General features: G+C 47.9%; 1 protein-coding gene across 3 annotated transcripts in view; it reads left to right on the top strand.

Annotated features, from left to right (window-relative positions):
- The window catches only part of PRPSAP2 (phosphoribosyl pyrophosphate synthetase associated protein 2), a 102,372-nt gene that overhangs the window by 62,567 nt on the left and 17,525 nt on the right, over positions 1 to 22,280 (top strand). For all 3 annotated transcript variants that reach the window (XM_063934940.1, XM_063934938.1, XM_063934939.1), the window contains 5 exons: positions 18 to 84; positions 3,006 to 3,178; positions 5,254 to 5,369; positions 12,318 to 12,373; positions 12,898 to 13,046. In XM_063934940.1, the coding sequence (XP_063791010.1) occupies positions 18 to 84; positions 3,006 to 3,178; positions 5,254 to 5,369; positions 12,318 to 12,373; positions 12,898 to 13,046 (561 nt within the window). The remainder of the gene's footprint in view (positions 1 to 17; positions 85 to 3,005; positions 3,179 to 5,253; positions 5,370 to 12,317; positions 12,374 to 12,897; positions 13,047 to 22,280) is intronic.

The following is a 22,280-nucleotide window of genomic DNA, read 5'->3' as shown; positions in this document are numbered from 1 at the left end:
TTGTTACTATTCCTCAGAAACGCGTGTTCAGATTCAGGAGTCTGTGCGAGGGAAGGACGTTTTTATCATACAGACCGTTTCCAAGTATGTCACTACTTCATTGGAAGGTTTCCTCTTTCATGTAAACACAGATCTCACTCAAGTCTGCCAGATGCTGTCATTTAATTTACTAGCAGTTTGGAATCCATGGTCTGATGACCAGTGATATAGAAGAGGCACAGGATCTTGTGACATCACTGAATCGTGGAGTGCCTCTGGCCTCAGTGATGCCCCTAGTTCCTCGTATTGTGGTAGGCTGCACCGCCGTGCTCATGGTTTCAGTCCACAACCTGACTGCTTCTAACAAGACTAGGCAACAAGTGCAACTTTTGAATCGGTTACATTACTACAAAACAAACCCACAGCATTCCACAATGCATATAAGTGCGGCCTCACCAGAGGACAATTGTGCTTCTGTTTACAGATCTATTTCTGGCTGTAAAGGAGGATATAACTGCAATGTATCATACTTGCCATCTGTTTCATTACAAGCAAAATCACTGACTGCTGTGACGTAGATATTTAGTGATACTAACCCAAAAATGATTATTGTTTTAAAACTTCTGCAAGATATTTAGTGCCATTGTAATTTGAAGATACTGTGTTCTTTCACTGAGCAACGAGCTTTCTGTAGGAGACTGTCTGCTTACGCATAGTATCCAGCTATAAGTGCTCCCTTTCCTCTCCCTCCCATCGACCTTCCGTTTGAGCATCTATGTGATAAGAAAGTAGAATACATCTGTCTGCATTTGGGCAACGGAAAGATGAATCTGGGGGGTTAAACACACGGATCAGAACAATATGGGCTGTTTAACTGTATGAGTCCAAGATCTGCGATTATAACCCCCCCCCCCCACAGTCTGGTTTATTCTCTTATCAGATAACTCTTTTACAGCCCGTGTCCGAGCTGCGATGATGGAGGGGAAGGTAGGCTGGGCACAGGGTAACGGTGGAGATTGGAATATGGCTGCTTTTATTAGTACAGCGATAGACAGGATTGTTTCCCAACGTTGCTCAAAATTGTTAATGTGCCGTAACCTGCAGCAATCGATGAGTGAGTAGTTTCATCTGTCCTGCGCATGTTGGGCAATGAAGGTGAATGTGATCTGTGGTTATGGGTTATTCCACCTCTGAGCAGTATCCGGAAATGTCTCTTATCTGCCCACACAAAAGCTTCCCAGCCAGTAGAACCCTCTAGAAAATCCTGGGTGTTCAGTTTTGTGGATTGTCCACTCCGTCAGATACAGATAAATGCATGTTATTATTCATAGGCGTAATACAGCTCATGTTGCTGTCAGTACTGACTAGACTTGCAGTTTCATTCCTTTTGAGATTAACCATCATTAAAGCATAGAAAAGAAGACCTACTGGTTTTAACGTTGCTTGTTGGAATTGCAGTACATATGTATAAAATGAATAACCGCTTCTGTTTAACAATGTTAGATATTACTAATATAGTTTCTGTATACGTCTCAGTGGTTATTTAGGTCATTGTAAGGCCACGCGACACTAATACTATGACGTAACTTATTCCCCAGGCAGACCACCTAATCTCTGTCTTGGAAAAGAAATGGTTTTACAAGTCTATATAATGGGAAAGGGTTAACATATTTTCAAGAAACTTGGCTGAGCCAAAACTGGAGAACGCTAGAGGAGCACACGCCACTAGGATATTGTGCAATATGCAGCATAACTGCACAGAGACAGCCTTATATAGGGATATGCCGGAGTGGACCGTGCTACGTGAAATACCCTGCAAGAGAGCACTGCTGTGGTAGGAATAACGCCGCATAGGCTTAGACACGCTCCTGGGCCGAATTATAGTCCATGAGGTAAAAAGTCCACCTGACACGATGGAGCTATATGACAGGTTACCTTCTACCTGGGTGTCCTCCTCCTAATTGTTCTTGTTCACCCCCAGAACTCTCATGGCGGTTTTATAAAAACTCCAAGCTCCCCCCTCCCCATCGATGTAACGTCCTGGCCAGCACTTAGGCCCTTATCTAATTCTACCTTCAGAGTTAGTCAATAACAATTCTAATCCCCATTCTAATCTCCCACTTCAGGACATGATACAACCTCGTGCAGTTCTGTGTGAATTGTCATTGTAGCTACGTGCTTGTAGACGGGGTGCTATAAATATACCTTTATGCTCCATTTGCTTCTCCTATGCAGTTATTTTTTCTGATCTACTTCTTGGTTTTAATTTTAGCATGTATTCTTTAAATTTGCATCTTAAGAGGTTTTCAGAAGCTATAGTAGACCTATTGGGCCTGGAATTGTGGGGCGGGAATGTGGCTGGGGCAAAACAAACCCCCAAGAAGATATCCAGGATAGACGCAATTGACCTCGTAGTGTAGAGGTGGAGGAAGTGACCAGAATTCGTGAGCCACAGGAAAAGATGAGTCTTCATTGATGTAGATAAAAATGACTTCATAGAGTTAGACAACCTGGCTGCCTGGCTCCCAGGCTTCATCCAGTCGTATCTAGTTGGCCTATAATCCAATGGAATTATTTGGACAGCAATTGGGAATGGTTCCCTGTATGGCAGTGGATCAGGGATATAAATGTTTGGTTCAGGCCATTGTGGATGAAAGCGGTGGCAAGAGATGCTAAATTACAGCCGGGTATCACCGAAGGTGCTTCACATAACTATTGCTCTTTTTTTAGTTCCAGTACAGTAATTGACCTGATCTGGCCGTGCAGTAATTTAGCAGTCTTGTCACCTTTTTGATTCTGTAGAAGGAAGGGGCCTCTTGTCTGGTCCTCCTGTCGCAAAATGTAATTCCCTAGATTTGGGCGGCCTGTGGTTTCCCAGCTCCTGCCGAGCGCCCATGCCCGGTTCCGTAGCTGGGGAAGCACAGGCTGCCCTCTACTTTCATACATGTTTGTTGAGATAATGTATAAGCACTTTGCATTTGGGTTAGCGAAACCACGTTCCAGTTGGATTTTTCCCATATTTCCAGGGATGTGAACACCACAATCATGGAGCTTTTAATCATGGTGTACGCGTGCCGGACCTCTTGCGCTAAGACCATTAGTGGCGTCATCCCCTACTTCCCCTACAGCAAGCAGTGCAAGATGAGGAAGAGGGGCTCCATTGTCTCCAAGCTATTAGCCTCCATGATGTGCAAAGCTGGTAAGGCAAGTTCATTCTAGATGGAATCCCAAGGAGGGGGAGGGGTCTGTTGTCACAGCGCCCCCCTGCTGTACAGACACATAACGCTTCCTCTAGTGTTGATGCTATGCAGCCCGGATGTTCTCTCTTTCTCATAGATCCCTAGTACCGTTCAATGTCCACTGCTATCCGCATGTTAATTGTGTAGTGGTCACAGAAGTGCTTTTACACAAGGAATCGGTGCTAGGGTAATACATGTACTTGATGAGGTTTGGCAGCAGCTGGGAATGTTTTATGTGAGTCTAGCTGTGAGTGAATGCTGGCTAGGGCATCCTCTGCTTACTGTAGCTGCACCTCCATCATTTCCGCAGAGTTGTTGTGGACCCAGGTCCTATTTCTCTGTACAGCTCACTATGTGAAATTAAATTAAGAGCAGCTCTTAATGCACTGCAACATACAGAATGTGGACTGATGTTGATGGTTCTGTATTTTTTTTTATTATTTTGGTTCACCCGTTATGGTGCATACACACTGGCCGATATACCGGGGGTCCGTCGGCCAGTGTGTACGAGCGATATGTTTGTGAATGCCGTCGTTCACAGACATATCACGTCGGCCCTGCAGCACAGCCGACAGACAGTATAATCTACCGCTATATTGGCGCATCGCTTTATGTGTACAGGCGGTCAGCTGACCGCCCTTACACAAGTTGCAGCGGCCAGCGGTGATTGACGGCTGAACTGGGCGGGTGTGTGTAAATGCCTGTCCAGTATATGGCGTCGGTCCCAACGGATCGGGCAGTGTGTATGCTCAACACACTGCCCGGCCCGTCCATAGATATATCTGCAGATCAATTGATCTACAGATATATCTTTTAGTGTGTACCCAGCATTATGCCCATAGTTTGTGTCTGATCATACACGCAGCAGGTGAGATGCAGATTAGTCTCATACGGTGATGTCATCCAAAAGCAACTAACCCAGAGAGAGCAGGCCATATTGTGCTTATAGCAAGTCCTCTACTGTTATAGGTTCTACATAAATGACTCATTTACACATTGCCACCATGTAATGTTATTCTTAGATGTTTAGGGGGAAGCAAAGTTTGTATATGTTTATTTAAAGCTGCACTACCAGCTAAGAGAACATATTACAGACGTGCTCCATGCACCTAGCTGGAGGTCTGCGGGTGCTTCGTGCTGACACTTTTTCTCCCTGGGGCCCCTCTGTTTCTCTCCCTGCCTTGGCTGAAAACACTGGGGAGTGTGGGGCGACGTTTTAGGCTGGAAATCCTATCAGAAACCACAATCAAGAGCTTTCATCTTGTGACGGAGTGCCCCTACCCTGCTCCGTTTTAAAGGTGGTGGACGGGCGCATTGTGTCGCAGAACCACCAGAGCTGCTGAAGAAACGGCTGCATTTAGCAGCCGCAGCGGGAGCTCCAGCACAGGGGCACATTGGTAAAATAATTTTATAGGCCTGTAAAATTATTTTGCAGGCTTACTGTGGGGCGCAAACCAGTGTTCCTTAAACTGCAGCCTCTCCATTTACTGGGATCTAGTGACATCGCTGAGGCGTGAGGCTGCTTCAGTCCCCCTCAATGGCTGCCATAAATGTTTGTAGGCAACCTACGCTCTTTAAGTTGACTTTAGGGACGTTTGTTGTGGCGCTTCGCTGATTAGACTCCGATTGATCTGTATTTGATTACATTTAATGGAATGTGCCCAGTGGTCTATATTATGCTTTCTAGGAAACTCTGACACCGTTTTGTGTCACCATAGCTTTTGTTTCTACCTAACACACTTATACACTCGGGACCCCACCCCTCACCATGTTCGAAGGCAGTTCAAGTAGACCTTTGGGAATTTTTCCATCTCGGCCTCTGTACAGAAACCCATTAGTTGTGTTTATTCAGTCAGTCTGTTCTCTGTATAAACTTGGCTCCCTGTCTTTATGTAATTTAAGAAGCAGTTTAACCAAACAGTCACCGGTAACAACTCAATCCTGATGGGGAAGAATATAGTGCATAATGTGTATGACCTCTGTGTTTATGATCACTCATCTGTGTCACTGTGCGACTTCTCCCTTCTCCCCAAAGGTTTAACTCACTTAATTACAATGGATCTACATCAGAAAGAAATTCAGGGGTTTTTCAATATTCCTGTGGACAATCTGCGAGCATCGCCGTTCCTCTTACAGTACATCCAGGAAGAGGTGAGCTGTACAGACATTCATTTATTCACTGTTCGTTCTTAGCCATGAAAAACTGGATTCCTGCTCTGTATCTCCTAAATTCATGAGGAAGCTTTTTACACCCCATTTGAGCAAATAGCCATATTACTCCTGGGCAAGTACTGCTGTCATTTGACAATCCACGAGAAAGTGGTCTTTTGGTTGGGTTCTTGTAAAGTGTTACACAAAAGGGATTCTGCCATAAAAACACACAGACCATATGTTAAGTCGCTAAAACATATAAAAGAAAATTAAAAATCCCATTCTCTTGTCTCCCTTGCCTAGCGGCAGGCTAAATTATACGCCTGTAGTTTGTCGTGCCCGCATTTGATGTAAGTTTTATACCCCTTTCACACCGCCTGAGGCCGGTCGCACCCGGGAGCCTGACATGGTCGCTCCCAAGGTGTGAAACTGCCTCAGGCTGCGTGCCGCCACTGTGTGCAACCCGGCATATTGCCAGGTTGGTGATGTCAGCAGTGGGGCAGCGCTTGGAGATCACATGATCTTTAAGCGCCACACACACACACACACACACACACACACACACACACACACACACACACACACACACACACACTGAACGGGAAACGGGTCACATCCACCCGGCTCCCGTTCACACCACACAGCGAGCCGGGTTGAAGACGAGTTCAACACTGCTCGCTACCAGGGTTTAAATACCGGTATTTCTCTTACGTCCTAGAGGATGCTGGGGACTCCGTAAGGACCATGGGGATAGACGGGCTCCGCAGGAGATATGGGCACTTTAGGAAAGACTTTAGGTATGGGTGTGCACTGGCTCCTCCCTCTATGCCCCTCCTCCAGACCTCAGTTTACTACTGTGCCCAGAGGAGACTGGGTGCATTACAGGGAGCTCTCCTGTGTTTCCTGTCAGAAAGTATTTTGTTAGGTTTTTTACTTTCAGGGAGCCTGCTGGCAACAGACTCCCTGCATCGAGGGACTGAGGGGAGAGAAGCAGACCCACTTCTGTGAGTTTCAAGGCTCTGCTTCTTAGGCTACTGGACACCATTAGCTCCAGAGGGATCGGTACGCAGGTCTCACCCTCGCCGTCCGTCACAGAGCCGCGCCGCCGTCCTCCTCATAGAGCCGGAAGATAGAAGCCGGGTGAGTATGAGAAGAAAAGAAATAAAAGATGTTTTGCATATCACAGAGGAACCCCCTGTCCCTGACATGAGGGTACACATGTATAAGGGGAAGAAACCTGAGGTAACCTTTCCCCCCTCACATGAGTTGAATGAATTATGTGAAAAAGCTTGGGAATCTCCAGACAAAAAACTGCAGATTCCCAAAAGGATTCTTATGGCGTATCCTTTCCCGCCAACGGACAGGATACGGTGGGAATCCTCCCCTAAGGTGGATCAGGCATTAACAACGCGATGTCCATTTCTGCTAGACCAGTCCTATGGACCCGGCAATGGACAGGTGATGCCGACTCAAAGAGGCATATGGAGGTTTTACCTTACAAGGGTGAGGAATTGTTTGGGGAAGGTCTCTCGGACCTGGTCTCCACAGCTACAGCTGGTAAATCAAATTTTCTACCTTATATTCCCTCACAGCCTAAGAAAGCGCCACATTATCAAATGCAGTCCTTTCGATCACAAAGAAACAAGAAAGTGCGAGGTGCGTCCTTTCTTGCCAGAGGTAAGGGCAGAGGAAAAAAGCTGCACAACACAGCTAGTTCCCAGGAACAGAAGTCCTCCACGGCCTCTACAAAATCCACCGCATGACGCTGGGGCTCCGCTACTGGAGTCCGCCCCAGTGGGGGCACGTCTTCGAGTTTTCAGCCACATCTGGGTTCACTCACAGAAATTGTTTCCCAGGGTTACAAGCTGGAATTCGAAGAGGTGCCTCCTCGCCGGTTTTTCAAATCGGCCCTACCAGCTTCTTCCCCGGAAAGGGAGATAGTGTTAAATGCAATTCACAAATTGTATCTTCAACAGGTGGTGGTCAAGGTTCCCCTGCTTCAACAAGGGAGGGGATATTACTCAACCCTATTTGTGGTCCCGAAACCGGACGGTTCGGTCAGACCCATTTTAAATTTAAAATCCCTAAACCTATACTTGAAGAGGTTCAAGATGGAATCGCTCAGAGCGGTCATTGCCAGCCTGGAAGGGGGGGATTTTATGGTATCTCTGGACATAAAGGATTCATACCTTCATGTTCCCATTTATCCACCTCATCAGGCGTACCTGAGATTTGCGGTACAGGATTATCATTACCAATTTCAGACGTTGCCGTTTGGGCTTTCCACGGCCCCGAGAATTTTCACCAAGGTAATGGCGGAAATGATGGTGCTCCTGCGCAAGCAAGGTGTCACAATTATCCCATACTTGGACGATCTCCTCATAAAAGCGAGATCAAGAGAGCAGTTACTGAACAGTGTGTCACTTTCACTGAAGGTTTTACAGCAACACGGCTGGATTCTCAATATCCCGAAGTCGCAGTTGGTTCCTACGACTCGTCTGACTTTCTTGGGCTTGATTCTGGATACAGACCAGAAAAAGGTTTATCTTCCGATAGAAAAAGCTCAGGAACTCATGACTCTGGTCAGGAACTTATTGAAGCCAAAACAGGTGTCAGTGCACGACTGCACTCGAGTCCTGGGAAAGATGGTGGCATCATACGAAGCCATTCCCTTCGGCAGGTTCCATGGGAGGACTTTCCAATGGGACCTATTGGACAAGTGGTCCGGGTCACATCTACAAATGCATCGGTTGATCACCCTGTCCCCCAGAGTAAGGGTATCTCTCCTGTGGTGGCTGCTGAGTGCTCACCTTCTAGAGGGACGCAGGTTCGGCATTCAGGACTGGATCCTGGTGACCACGGACGCGAGCCTCCGAGGTTGGGGAGCAGTCACGCAGGAAAGAAACTTCCAAGGTCTTTGGTCAAGTCAAGAGTCTTGTCTTCACATCAACATCCTGGAACTGAGGGCCATATACAACGCCCTACGTCAAGCGGAAACCTTACTGCGTGACCGACCAGTTCTGATCCAGTCAGACAACATCACCGCAGTGGGTCATGTAAACCGCCAGGGCGGCACAAGGAGCAGAGTGGCAATGGCGGAAGCCACCAGGATTCTTCGCTGGGCGGAAAATCATGTAACCGCACTGTCAGCAGTGTTCATTCCGGGAGTGGACAACTGGGAAGCAGACTTCCTCAGCAGACACGACCTGCATCCAGGAGAGTGGGGAATTCATCAGGAAGTCTACACACAGATTGCAAGTCAGTGGGGACTGCCCCAGATAGACATGATGGCATCCCGCCTCAACAAAAAGCTGCAGAGGTATTGCGCCAGATCAAAAGACCCTCAGGCGGTAGCTGTAGACGCCCTAGTGACACCGTGGGTGTTCCAGTCGGTCTATGTGTTTCCTCCTCTTCCTCTCATCCCAAAGGTGTTGAGAATAATAAGGAAAAGAGGAGTACAGACAATTCTCATTGTTCCAGATTGGCCACGAAGGACCTGGTATCCGGATCTACTGGAAATGCTCACAGAAGATCCATGGCCTCTACCTCTACAACAGGGGCCCTGTCTGTTCCAAGACTTACCGCGACTACGTTTGACGGCATGGCGGTTGAACGCCGGATCCTAGTGGAAAAGGGCATTCCGGATGAGGTCATTCCTACTCTGATAAAGGCTAGGAAGGACGTGACCGTAAAACATTATCACCGTATATGGCGAAAATATGTTGCTTGGTGTGAGGCCAGGAATGCTCCTCCGGAAGAATTCCATCTGGGCTGTTTTCTTCACTTCCTACAAACTGGAGTAAATTTGGGCCTAAAATTAGGCTCCATTAAGGTTCAGATTTCGGCCTTATCCATTTTCTTTCAAAAGGAATTGGCTTCTCTTCCAGAAGTACAGACTTTTGTAAAGGGAGTGCTGCATATTCAGCCTCCTTTTGTACCTCCGGTGGCACCTTGGGACCTTAACGTGGTGGTGAGTTTCCTTAAGTCACACTGGTTTGAACCGCTTAAAATGGTGGAGTTGAAATATCTCACTTGGAAGGTGGTCATGTTGTTAGCCTTGGCTTCGGCTAGGCGAGTATCGGAATTGGCGGCTTTGTCTCATAAAAGCCCCTATCTAGTTTTCCATATGGATAGAGCGGAATTGCGGACCCGCCCACAATTCTTGCCTAAGGTGGTGTCATCTTTTCATATGAACCAACCTATTGTGGTGCCTGTGGCTACGCGCGACTTGGAGGATTCCGAGTCCCTTGATGTAGTCAGGGCTTTGAAAATTTACGTGGCCAGAACGGCTAGAGTCAGGAAACAGAAGCACTGTTTGTCCTATATGCGGCCAACAAGGTTGGCGCCCCTGCTTCAAAGCAGACTATTGCTCGTTGGATCTGTAACACGATTCAGCAGGCGCATTCCACGGCTGGATTGCCGTTACCAAAATTGGTCAAGGCCCATTCCACAAGGAAGGTGGGCTCTTCTTGGGCGGCTGGCCGAGGGGTTTCGGCACCACAGCTGTGCCGAGCTGCTACTTGGTTGGGTTCAAACACCTTTGCAAAGTTCTACAAGTTTGATACCCTGGCTGAGGAGGACCTCCTGTTTGCTCAATCGGTGCTGCAGAGTCATCCGCACTCTCCCGCCCGTTTGGGAGCTTTGGTATAATCCCCATGGTCCTTACGGAGTCCCCAGCATCGTCTAGGACGTAAGAGAAAATAAGATTTTAAATCTACCGGTAAATCTATTTCTCGTAGTCCGTAGAGGATGCTGGGCACCCGTCCCAAGTGCGGACTACTTCTGAAAGACTTGTATATAGTTTTGCTTACATAAGGGTTATGTTATAGTTTTCATCGGTCTTGGACTGATGTTATGTTGTTTTCATACTGTTAACTGGTTAGTATATCACAAGTTAAACGGTGTGATTGGTGTGGGCTGGTATGAATCTTGCCCTTGGATTAACAAAATCCTTTCCTCGTACTGTCCGTCTCCTCTGGGCACAGTTTCTCTAACTAAGGTCTGGAGGAGGGGCATAGGCGGAGGAGCCAGTGCACACCCATACCTAAAGTCTCTCTTAAAGTGCCCATGTCTCCTGCGGAGCCCGTCTATCCCCATGGTCCTTACGGAGTCCCTAGCATCCTCTACGGACTACGAGAAAACGATTTACCGGTAGGTTTAAAATCTTATTTTTTCCCCTGGCACCTTTCACCTTTGAACACGGGTTATGTGCGCTCATGTGCCAATAACCCGTGTTCATAGCTGGTGGTATGAAAGGGGTGTTACAATAAGGTTAATATTGACAAATCGTCCTGCTGTTTCCACTAGCGGGGTCCCTAAGTGATCACATGCGCTAGAATGATATGAATGAATTGGTCACACCAAACATGCCGCCATAGTGGGGAACCGGCCAGTCACACGAAGCCCCAGTACCCAATCTGAAGCCAGCTTGGCCACCTACACCTGCACATTAGGAAGAATTGGAAATGGATCCCGTTGAGTGGCATGATGGGTACATATATAGCGAGCTGCAGTACTAGGGAGAGTGGCAACGAGTCTGTTGTGTGATGAGGGATTTAGTTAGCGCGTTGATCAGTTACTCTTTCAATGGCGATCGGCCTCATTTTGTATAAACGTATGTGAGACTTTTTATTGTTTGCAAATAGTTCTCCTTGTATGTAATCTGTGTCACAGTATGACTATGTAAAGGTAGATGTAAGTGCTTTGCAGGATTTTCTCCCTAATATTACAGCGTAACATGGCTGGATGGTCACTTGTCGGATAGTCTCATTTTCACTAAAGAAAGCTCTTCCGAAAATCATAGCGTAATGAAATGCTGGATTAAAGGGATGTTAGCGTTTAGTGTTTCCCTAGTTTTTCTGACTGTCAGGTGACCTCTGCGTGCAGCCAGTGGCAGTGGTTTGGGGCTAAACTCTGAGATGTCCGTAACGTATGGCAGTAGCAGACATAACATCCCTATCATATGCCCAATTAACCCCTACATATCTGGAAGGGTTTTGTCATGACCAGGCCACTTTTTAACTTCATAGGTCTATGCCTGAAGATCATCTCTCCCAGTCGGTGATGCCTGTTTATCTGTAGCCACAATTGCAGTCCACAGGCTGCCTCTGGTTACTGCGTGACTCTGTCCCTGCAATGACAGATGATCCCTCTGCAGCGTAATTACAGCACAGATATAGGAAGCCGTGCATTTTAAATTTCTCCCTGGCACGCCAGAGACTGATCACTTTTCTGGCAGAACAATGAGCATGCATTACATTTACTGCACGCGGGAGCCAAGCCCGGGCCAGAGCCGGAGGTGTAACCTGTCATCTGGCTGCATATTTAGAGATCCTGGCTTAGCTTTTGTCCGGACACTGAGTCGCCAAGTACTCAGGGATATCCCACCTGAGCAGTGTACAAAGAGCTTCCATCTTCTTACTGGCACCGGTTTCTTTGTCTTAATTGGTTTTAAATAATTATAACATTGTAATGTGAAACGGCCGTCCCCAAATTCCTGTTGCTTTTTATAAATTATGATTCGATCTGTTATAACTGCTTGTCGACCCCATCCTGTAACACCTTTAGTGGGTTTCATGTTCAAGTCTAAGTTAGGAGGTGCAAGCGCTTTACACAGAGGGTTTGGTGGGAATTTAAAACCAGCCTGGGCAAGTGAATGCGCTAGATTGAATAGTCCGGCAGGTAGCACATAAGCGTCGCACCTTCCACCCTCCTGGCTGAATCTCTGGGAAGGGTCCAGTCCTCCAATGCTCGTTCTCTCACCTGTCAGACACTTTTATCAGACTACTGCCTGGTTGCTCAGGGGGAGGAGGGATCCCTACCACAATGGGCAAACTTTTGAACTGTTAACAGGCAGGATATACTGCTCTGCAGGACTGTTATGAGACCCGTGTCTGTTCCATTATCCTATTAAGAATGATTTTTATTTATTTTTTGGCATTGTGACAGATCCCTGACTACAGAAATGCCGTCATTGTCGCCAAATCCCCTTCATCAGCAAAAAGGTGAGTGCGGGTTTAGTTTATTGCCTATATCACATACAGAATAGTTTATTATACATGGACTATAGATCTCCACATTCCTGAGCCCAGCCCTCCTGCAGTATTTTATTTATATCATGAGTGGATCGGTGGAACAGTGGGTAATTTAGTGTTAATCCGCCACGTGTGGTCTGAGCCACTGTTGAAGTACCCCCATTAGGAAGTTGTTACCAATAGAATGAATAGCAAGTCGTAATAAATAGGGACTCGAAAAAGCTAATTCTGGGACCCCAGCTGGCATTGTGTCCCACATGCTGTGCTCACATTCCAGTGCCTGGTCCTCCAGCATCATTGTCTGCACTTGGAGCAGCCAGTAGGCAGTGATTGGCCAGTGTAGAGACCCAGCTGATGGGGATGGGAGGGTTTAGTACATGCGCAAGAACATTTCTTAGAGCTGACAGACACCTTAAATAACCGCTGATTCCTACCTCTTGCAGCGGAGGGAATGAGGGGAACACCTATCTATAAACGTTGTTTTCCCTTCGCAGAGCCCAGTCTTTCGCTGAAAGGTTACGGCTAGGAATTGCTGTGATTCACGGAGAAGCACAGGACGCAGAATCCGATTTGGTCGATGGGCGACATTCACCGCCAGCTGCCAAAAATCCCGCTGCCATTCATCCGTCTCTGGAAATACCCTGTAAGTTTGCATACAGTCACCGCCTTCTGTTTTTTTTAGTTTTCACATAGGGACAACAGATCCCATCTGAACCAATGAAGGATGGAGCCCAAGTTCGTGTGTGATTGGTATACGTGGCATATGATTGGTTAGCAGGGCATTCTTAAATCACATGCAGCCAAAATCCAACTCATCGCACAGCGTACATCAGACTCCTTTGTTCTGGGAGACCACTTAGCGCTGAATCCATGTCCTTGATGCTTTGGCACCAGCTTAGTGGTGATCCCATATGGGCACCCCGGAAGGCAGGCGCGTGAAGTCGGCAAGCTACTTTAAGCATTTTACGGCCAATGGCAGTACAACTCTAAAAATGAAGGTAATTATGTTTGCAGTTGTGCTGCAGGCAGGTGTAAAGTGCTGTAAGTAGAATCTTAAACTTGCCGATATTGTGGCACCTACGTTTCCATAATGCTGAACCATGTTTTGAGTGTCGACAAGCCCCCCTACATCCCGCTTAGTGTAGTAAGTCAATGCTTCTTTGTTAGTACATAATATTTGATTAGATTTTATCCCACACTTACATTTGTTGAATCGCATAGTGACCTTCGGTGTAGGTAGTTTGAGTAGGTCACGTTTTATTTTCTCAGGTGATGATGAAGGAGCCATTCGTGTGTGTGCGCTTAGAAAATTTACAATTTTTATGTGTAAAAATAAATTTATTGAAGCAATGTTGAATGTAGGGTGACATGAGACATCCTGTTTCCTACTGCCATCTGTAGATAGATGAAACATCGTCGCTGTCTTAAGGTGGATACACATGGCGGGTGATCGGGAAACCTCTACCAATCATCCGTCCTCTTGTGTCCTCCTCATGACCCCTCCCTTTCAGCTCCAGCGAGCACCATACACACGGCGTAGACTTTTTAGCTCAGTGTGCATGGTGTGCGGGCTTCAGATTAGATTCCACCATCTGATCAGATGGCGGAAGCTTTAAATATTCAACAGCAGATGAGATTCGACCGTCCAATCCCGGCCATTGCAGGAGCTCTATAAGATATTTATCGGCAATTGCTCCTGCATCGGCACTGCATACACACACCAAAAATCGTCGGCCCGTTTTTTCGATATCGACAAAAGGGCCTGATAATTGTATCCGGGTGTAACGACCTTTACGCTGTTAATACTAGCCGCACAGGTTTTATTCAGGCAGCATGATCCAATACCATGACTTGTGTAGGAAAAGAATAGAAAGTCACAAACTCCGGAAGAGACTTCTTGTGTTGGACCTATTTCTCTGCCAATACCCCATGCGTGTCACCTTGTTCTGCTGCTGGTATTTGTTCAGCTACACCCAAGATGCCAAGCGCCATCTGCAGATTTGCTGGAGGCATTCACTGTGCTCTTACAGATTAAAGAATCCTCCCTGGAATTTTAGAAATTTTTTTTTTTTTTTTGTCTTTTATTATAACTTTGGATGACAAGTAATTCCAACGTGTCATGTTTACGGGTTTCTCTGTGTAAGTGCTTCTCAAATCCAGTCCTCTCGACACACTGACAGCACATATTTCCCAGGTGTCCACAAGTGAAATAATTAGAACCGCCTGTGGGTCTTTTAAATTGTCAATCCGTAATGAATACACCTGTGCTCCAGCAAAGAGACATGGAAAACGTGCCCTGATAGTGTGCCCTGAGGACTGGGTTTGAGAAGCACTACTCCATGCAGGTAGTTGCAGAACGGTGTTGGACAGTCGGTTTATGATATACTTAAGATCTGGTGCGCTAAGCATTGACGTGTTGCTAGCTGAGTTCCGACACACCATGCGGTATCTGGGCTGTTACGGATCAGCTATGGCTGCTAACACTGACAGGATGCTGGATAAAAAAATGAACTTTGTACCGCTGGCTGGACACATGTTACAGTGGTGTCTCTGTGAGGAGGAAGAAGGGAGGATTTAATGAAGTGAAACTGAACTGAATTCTTTAAAATAAACTGCATTACTTGTTCCCGATTCCATAGTCTCTCTGACACGTCCCAGGGAGGGAGGAACTTGCCCTATACAGAGAGTTGCAGCTGGCAGACTGACGGGTGGAGACGCAGCATTAATGCACCGAGCAGTCAGTGGTTTAATACAACCAAGCTGAATCTTTCATACAACTGCTCAGTTTGCATTAAGAAGCACCCGTACACCCCACTCTGGTAAAGTTGGAGTAAAGGGGCCCATACATCAGCAATTAATTGGAACAATCTGACGTTTTGCATTTTGTGTCCTGCAATGTATGGGGTTCACAGATCGCAGATTTCGGCCACAAATCAATTGGGATTGTTAAATCAGGTTTCTCTTACGTCCTAGAGGATGCTGGGGACTCCAAAAGGACCATGGGGTATAGATGGTATCTGCAGGAGACATGGGCACACTATAAGACTTTGAATGGGTGTGAACTGGCTCCTCCCTCTATGCCCCTCCTCCAGACCTCAGTTAGATTCTGTGCCCAGGAGAGACTGGACACACACTAGGGGAGCTCTCCTGAGTTTCTCGGAAAAGACTTTGTTAGGCTTTTTATTTTCATCTCTACTTCGTGGGAGTGAGGGGAGAGAAGTCAGACCTACTTCTTCTGAGTTAAGGGCTCTGCTTCTTAGGCTACTGGACACCATTAGCTCCAGAGGGTTCGATCACTTGGTGCGCCTAGCTGCTTGTTCCCGGAGCCGCGCCGTCAGCCCCCTCACAGAAGCCAGAAGAGAGAAGCCAGGTGAGTATACAGAAGGCAGAAGACTTCAGTGACGGCAGAAGACTTCAGTAACGAAGGTACATGCTCCCACACACACACCAACGGCACTCACAGGGTGCAGGGCGCAGTGGGGAGCGCCCTGGGCAGCAGGTTACTGGAGTTTTCACTGGCAAAACAGCATATTAGAGGTGCCTGGGCACTATATATGAGACCCCCGCCAGTATAATAATTTAAATTTGTGCGGGACTACAGCGTGCCGGGAGGGGGCGTGGCTTAGCTGCACAGCGTACTAGCACCATTTTCTTTCTTCACAGAGCATGCAGAGACGCTGGGCTGGACCTCCACTCTACTTTAGAAGTACAGGGAGCAAAACGGGGGGGGGGGGGGGGGGTATGGGGCACAGTCAATTGGTGCTATATATATATATATATATATATATATATATGTGTATGTATGTTTTTAAACAGCACTGTGATCATATATTATTTTTTAGTAGTATATGGGCGCTGGGGTGTGAGCTGGTATACTCCCTCTGTGTTCTCTCTAACAGGCTTCCCTGTGGGTCTGTCCCCTATTGCCAGTGTGTGTGTGTCGGTACAGTGTGTCGACATGTCTGAGGCTGAGTGCTCCTCCCTGGAGGAAGTTACTGGGGGCGCAGAGAAGGATTTGGGAGTGACTGTCGGCACAGCCGACTGCTGATTGGGTGAATATGTTGAGTACATTGAATGCAAATGTGGCATTATTGTCTAAGAGGCTGGATAAATCTGATTCTCAGACACAAATGTGGAGAAAATCCATGGAGGACGCCTGGTCTCAGGTACAGGGTCCCTCAGGGTCACAGAAACGTTCCTTTACCCAGATACGGATACCGACACGGACTCTGATTCTAGTGTCGACTTTAGTGAAGCCAGTTTACATCCAAAATTGGTAAAGCGTATTCAGTACATGATTGTGGCTATTAAAGATGTTTTACATATTTCTGAGGAACCTCCTGTTCCAGATATAAGGGTTTGTTTATTTAAAGGGAAAAAGCCTGAGGTGAAGTTTCCCCCCTCTCAATAACTGAACGCTCTTTGTGAAAAGGCTTGGGAGTCGCCTGACAAAAGGTGGCAGATTCCCAAGAGAATTTGTATGGCATATCCTTTCCCCTCTGATGACAGGGAAAAGTGGGAGTTATCTCCCAATGTGGACAAGTCTCTGTCCCGACTGTCCAAATAAGTGGCGCTTCGGTCTCCTGACACGGCTGCCCTCGAGGATCCTGTGGATCGCAAGCAGGAAACGACATTAAAGGCTATTTATGTCACTACGGGTGCACTCCTCAGACCTGCCGTGGCGTCGGCATGGGTGAGTAGTGCTATTGCTAAGTGGGCTGATAATTTGGCATCTGACATGGATACCCTTGATAAGGATAACATTCTTTTGACTCTCGGTTATATCAGGGACGCTGCAGCGTACCTAAAAGATGCGGCGAGGGATATTGGCCTCTTGGGATCAAGGGCCAATGCCATGGCAGTCTCGGCCAGGAGGGCGCTGTGGATTCATCAATGGAATGCTGATGCCGACTCCAAGAAAGCTATGGAAGCTCTCCCTTTTAAAGGTAGTGTCTTGTTTGGTGACGGCCTCGCTGACCTGGTGTCTACCGCTACTGCGGGTAAGTCATCTTTTCTTCCTTATGTTCCCACACAACAGAAAAAGGCGCCCCATTATCATATGCAGTCCTTTCGGCCTAATAAATACAAAAAAGAAAGGGGCTCGTCCTTCCTCGCTTCAAAAGGTAGAGGAAGGGGAAAAAGGTCGCCTGCTGTGTCAGGCTCCCAGGACCAAAAGTCCTCCCCCGCCTCTACCAAGTCCACCGCATGACGCTGTGGCTCCCCTACGGAAGTCCGTGCCGGTGAGGGCCCATCTCCTAACCTTCAGTCAGGTCTGGTTTCAATCGGACCTAGATCCTTGGGTCTTAGACATAGGGTCCCAAGGGTACAAACTGGAGTTTCAGGAGATGACCCCCTGCCGGTTTTTCAAATCAGCCTTGCCAGTTTCTATCCCAGAAAGGGAAGTAGTAAATGCTGCGATACAATAGCTGTGTCAACAGAGGGTCATTGTCCCGGTTCCCCCGTCCCACTTTTGCTAAGTTCTCCAAGTTTGATACCCTGGCTGATGAGGACCTCGTGTTTGCTCAATCGGTGCTGCAGAGTCGTCCGCACACTCCCACCCGGTCTGGAGCTTTGGAATAGATCTCATGGTCCTTTTGGAGTCCCCAGCATCCTCTAGGACGTAAGAGAAAATAGGATTTCTCTAACGTCCTAGTGGATGCTGGGAACTCCGTAAGGACCATGGGGAATAGCGGGCTCCGAAGGAGGCTGGGCACTCTAGAAAGATCTTAGACTACCTGGTGTGCACTGGCTCCTCCCACTATGACCCTCCTCCAAGCCTCCGTTAGATTTCGTGCCCGGCCGAGGTTGGATGCACACTAGGGGCTCTCCTGAGCTCTTAGAAAGTTATAGTCTTAGAATTTGTTATTTTCAGTGAGACCTGCTGGCAACAGGCTCACTGCAGCGAGGGACTAAGGGGAGAAGAAGCGAACTCGCCTGCTTGCAGCCGGATTGGGCTTCTTAGGCTACTGGACACCATTAGCTCCAGAGGGATCGACCGCAGGCCCAGCCTTGATGTTCGGTCCCGGAGCCGCGCCGCCGTCCCCCTTACAGAGCCAGAAGCAAGAAGATGGTCCGGAAAATCGGCGGCATGAAGACTCTGTCTTCACCAAGGTAGCGCACAGCACTGCAGCTGTGCGCCATTGCTCCTCTCACACACTTCACACTCCGGTCACTGAGGGCGCTGGGGGGGGCGCCCTGAGGCAGCAATAAAAACACCTTGGCTGGCTAAAATACCTCAATATATGGCCCCAGGGGCTATATATGAGGTAAATACCCCTGCCAGAATTCCATAAAAAACGGGAGAATAGGCCGCGAAAAAGGGGCGGAGCCTATCTCCTCAGCACACTGGCGCCATTTTTCCCTCACAGCTCGGCTGGAGGGAAGCTCCCTGGCTCTTCCCTGCACAACGGTAGAGGGAAAAAAGCTGCACCAGTCAGCCTGTTCCCAGAATCAAGATTCTTCCCCCGCCTCCTGTGAGGCCACACCATGACGCGGGTGCTCCACAGGTGTAGCCAGGTACGGTGGGGGGCCGTCTCAAAAATTTCAGCAATTAGTGGGCTCGCTCACAGGTGGATCCCTGTTTCTTTCAAGTAGTATTTCAGGGGTACAAGCTGGAATTCGAGATGTCTCCCCCAGCCGTTTCCTAAAATATGCCTTGCTGACAACTCCCTCAGGCAGGGAGGCTGTGCTAGAGGCAATTAATAAGCGGTATTCCCAGCAGGTAATACTCAAGGTGCCCCTACTTCAACAAGGACGGGGTTACTATTCCACACGGGTTGGGGTACCGAAACCGCATGGTTCGGTGTGACCCATTTTATATTTAAAATCCTTGAACACAAAAATTCAAGTTCAAGATGGAATCGCTCAGGACGGTTATTCCAAGCCTGGACGAGGGGGATTACAATGTATCTTGGGACATCAAGGATGCTTACCTGCATGTCCCCATTTACCATCCTCGCCAGGAGTACCTCAGATTGTGGTACAGGATTACCATTACCAAGTCCAGACACTGCCGTTTGGACTGTATATGGCACCGAGGGTGTTTTATCAAGGTAATGGCCGAAATGTTGATACTCCTTCAAAAAAAGGGAGTTGTAATTATCCCGTACTTGGACAATCTCGTTATAAGGGCGAGGTCCAAGGAGCAGTTGGTAGTCGGGGTAGCACTATTTTGGAAAGTGCTACAACAGCATGGTTGGATTCTAAACAGTCCAAAGTCACAGCTGGTTCCTATGACACGTCTACTGTTCCTGGGGATGGTTCTGGACATAAACCAGAAATAGTGTTTCTCCCGGAGGAGAAAGCCAAGGAGTTGTCATCTCTAGTCAGAGACCTCCTGAAGCCAAAATAGGTAGCGGTGCATCATTGCACGCGAGTCCTGGGAAAAATGGTAGCTTCCTACGAAGCAATCCCATTAGGCAGGTTCCATACAAGAACTTTTCAGAGGGACCTGTTGGACAAGTGGTCCGGATCGCATCTTCCGATGCATAGGCTGATAACCCTGTCTCCGAGGACCAGGGTATCTCTACTGTGGTGGCTGCAGAGTGCCCATCTTCAAGAGGGCCGCAGGTTCGGCATACAGGACTAGGTCCTAGTGACCATGGATTCCAGCCTTTGAGGCTGGGAGGCAGTCACACAGGGAAGAAATTTCCAGGGACTTTGGTCAAGTCAGGTTATTTCCCTACACATAAATATTCTGGACCTGAGGGCCATTTACAATGCCCTGAGGCCAGCAAGGCCTCTGCTTCAAAACCAGCCGGTACTGATCCAATCAGACAACATCACGGCAGTCGCCCATGTAAACCAACAGGGCGGCACAAGAAGCAGGATGGCGATGGCAGAAGCCACAAGGATTCTCCGATAGGCGGAAAATCATGTGTTAGCACTGTCAGCAGTGTTCATTCCCGGAGTGGACAACTGGGAAGCAGATCTTCTCAACAGACACGACCTCCACCCGGGAGAATGGGGACTTCCTCCAGAAGTCTTCCAATAGGATTGTACACCATTGGGAAAGGCCACAGGTGGACATGATGGCGTCCCGCCTCAACAAAAAGCTATAAAAGATATTGCACCGGGTCAAGGGACCCTCAGGCGATAGCTATGGACGCTCTGGTAACACCGTGGGTGTACCAGTCGGTTTATGTGTTCTCCCCTCTGCCTCTCATACCAAAGGTACTGAGAATAATAAGAAGGCGAGGAGTAAGAACGATACTCGTGGATGGCCAAGAAGAGCTTGGTACCCAGAACTTCAAGAATTTATATCAGAGGACCCATGGCCTCTGCCACTCAGACAGGACCTGCGGCAGCAGGGGCCCTGTCTGTTCCAAGACTTACCGCGGCTGCGTTTGTCGGCATGGCGGTTGAACGCCGGATCCTGAAGGAAAAGGGCATTCCGGAGGAAGTCATTCCTACGCTTACTAAAGCCAGGAAAGAGGTTACAGCAACTCATTATCACCGCATATGGCAAAAAATATGTTGCATGGTGTGAGGCCGAAAGGGCCCCAACAGAGGAATTTCAACTAGGTCGATTTCTGCATTTCCTGCAAGCAGGAGTGAATATGGGCCTTAAATTGGGTTCCATTAAGGTACAGATCTCGGCTCTGTCGATTTTCTTTCAAAAAGAACTAGCTTCAGTACCTGAAGTTCAGACATTTATAAAAGGAGTGCTGCAGAGTCAGCCCCCGTTTGTGCCTCCTGTGGCACCTTGGGATCTCAACGTGGTGTTGAGTTTCTTAAAATCACATTGGTTTGAACCACTAAAAACCGTGGATCTGAAATATCTCACGTGGAAGGTGGTTATGTTATTGGCCTTGGCTTCTGCCAGGCGAGTATCAAAGTTGGCGGCTTTGTCTTGTAAAAGCCCTTATTTGATTTTCCATATGGATAGGGCAGAATTGAGGACTCGTCCCCAGTTTCTCCCAAAGGTGGTGTCAGCGTTTCACCTGAACCAGCCTATTGTGGTGCCTAGGCTACTAGGGACTTGGAGGACTCCAAGTTGCTAGACGTTGTCAGGGCACTGAAAATATGTTTCCAGAACGGCTAGAGTCAGAAAATCTGACTCGCTGTTTATCCTATATGCACCTAACAAGCTGGGTGCTCCTGCTTCTAAGCAGACTATTGCTCGTTGGATTTGTAGTACAATTCAGCTTGCACATACTGTGGCAGGCCTGCCACAGCCAAAATCTGTCAATGCCCATTCCACAAGGAAGGTGGGCTCGTCTTGGGCGGCTGCCCGAGAGGTCTCGGCTTTACAACTTTGCCGAGCAGCTACTTGGTCAGGGGCAAACACGTCTGCAAAATTCTACAAATTTGATACCCTGGCTGAGGAGGACCTGGAGTTCTCTCATTCAGTGCTGCAGAGTCATCCGCACTCTCCCGCCCGTTTGGGAGCTTTGGTATAATCCCCATGGTCCTTACGGAGTTCCCAGCATCCACTAGGACGTTAGAGAAAATAAGAATTTACTCACCGGTAATTCTATTTCTCGTAGTCCGTAGTGGATGCTGGGCGCCCATCCCAAGTGCGGTTTATCTGCAATACTTGTACATAGTTATTGTTAACTAAATCGGGTTATTGTTGAGCCATCTGTTGAGAGGCTCTATTGTTTCATACTGTTAACTGTGTTTCATATCACGAGTTGTACGGTGTGATTGGTGTGGCTGGTATGAGTCTTACCCGGGATTCAAAATCCTTCCTTATTGTGTACGCTCATCCGGGCACAGTACCTAACTGAGGCTTGGAGGAGGGACATAGTGGGAGGAGCCAGTGCACACCAGGTAGTCATAAATCTTTCTAGAGTGCCCAGCCTCCTTCGGAGCCCGCTATTCCCCATGGTCCTTACGGAGTTCCCAGCATCCACTACGGACTACGAGAAATAGA

Source organism: Pseudophryne corroboree, chromosome 7, assembly GCF_028390025.1.
Source record: "Pseudophryne corroboree isolate aPseCor3 chromosome 7, aPseCor3.hap2, whole genome shotgun sequence".
NCBI lineage: Eukaryota > Metazoa > Chordata > Amphibia > Anura > Myobatrachidae > Pseudophryne > Pseudophryne corroboree.
Note: the sequence above shows the minus strand (reverse complement) of the source record. Positions and strands in the feature narration are given on the sequence as shown.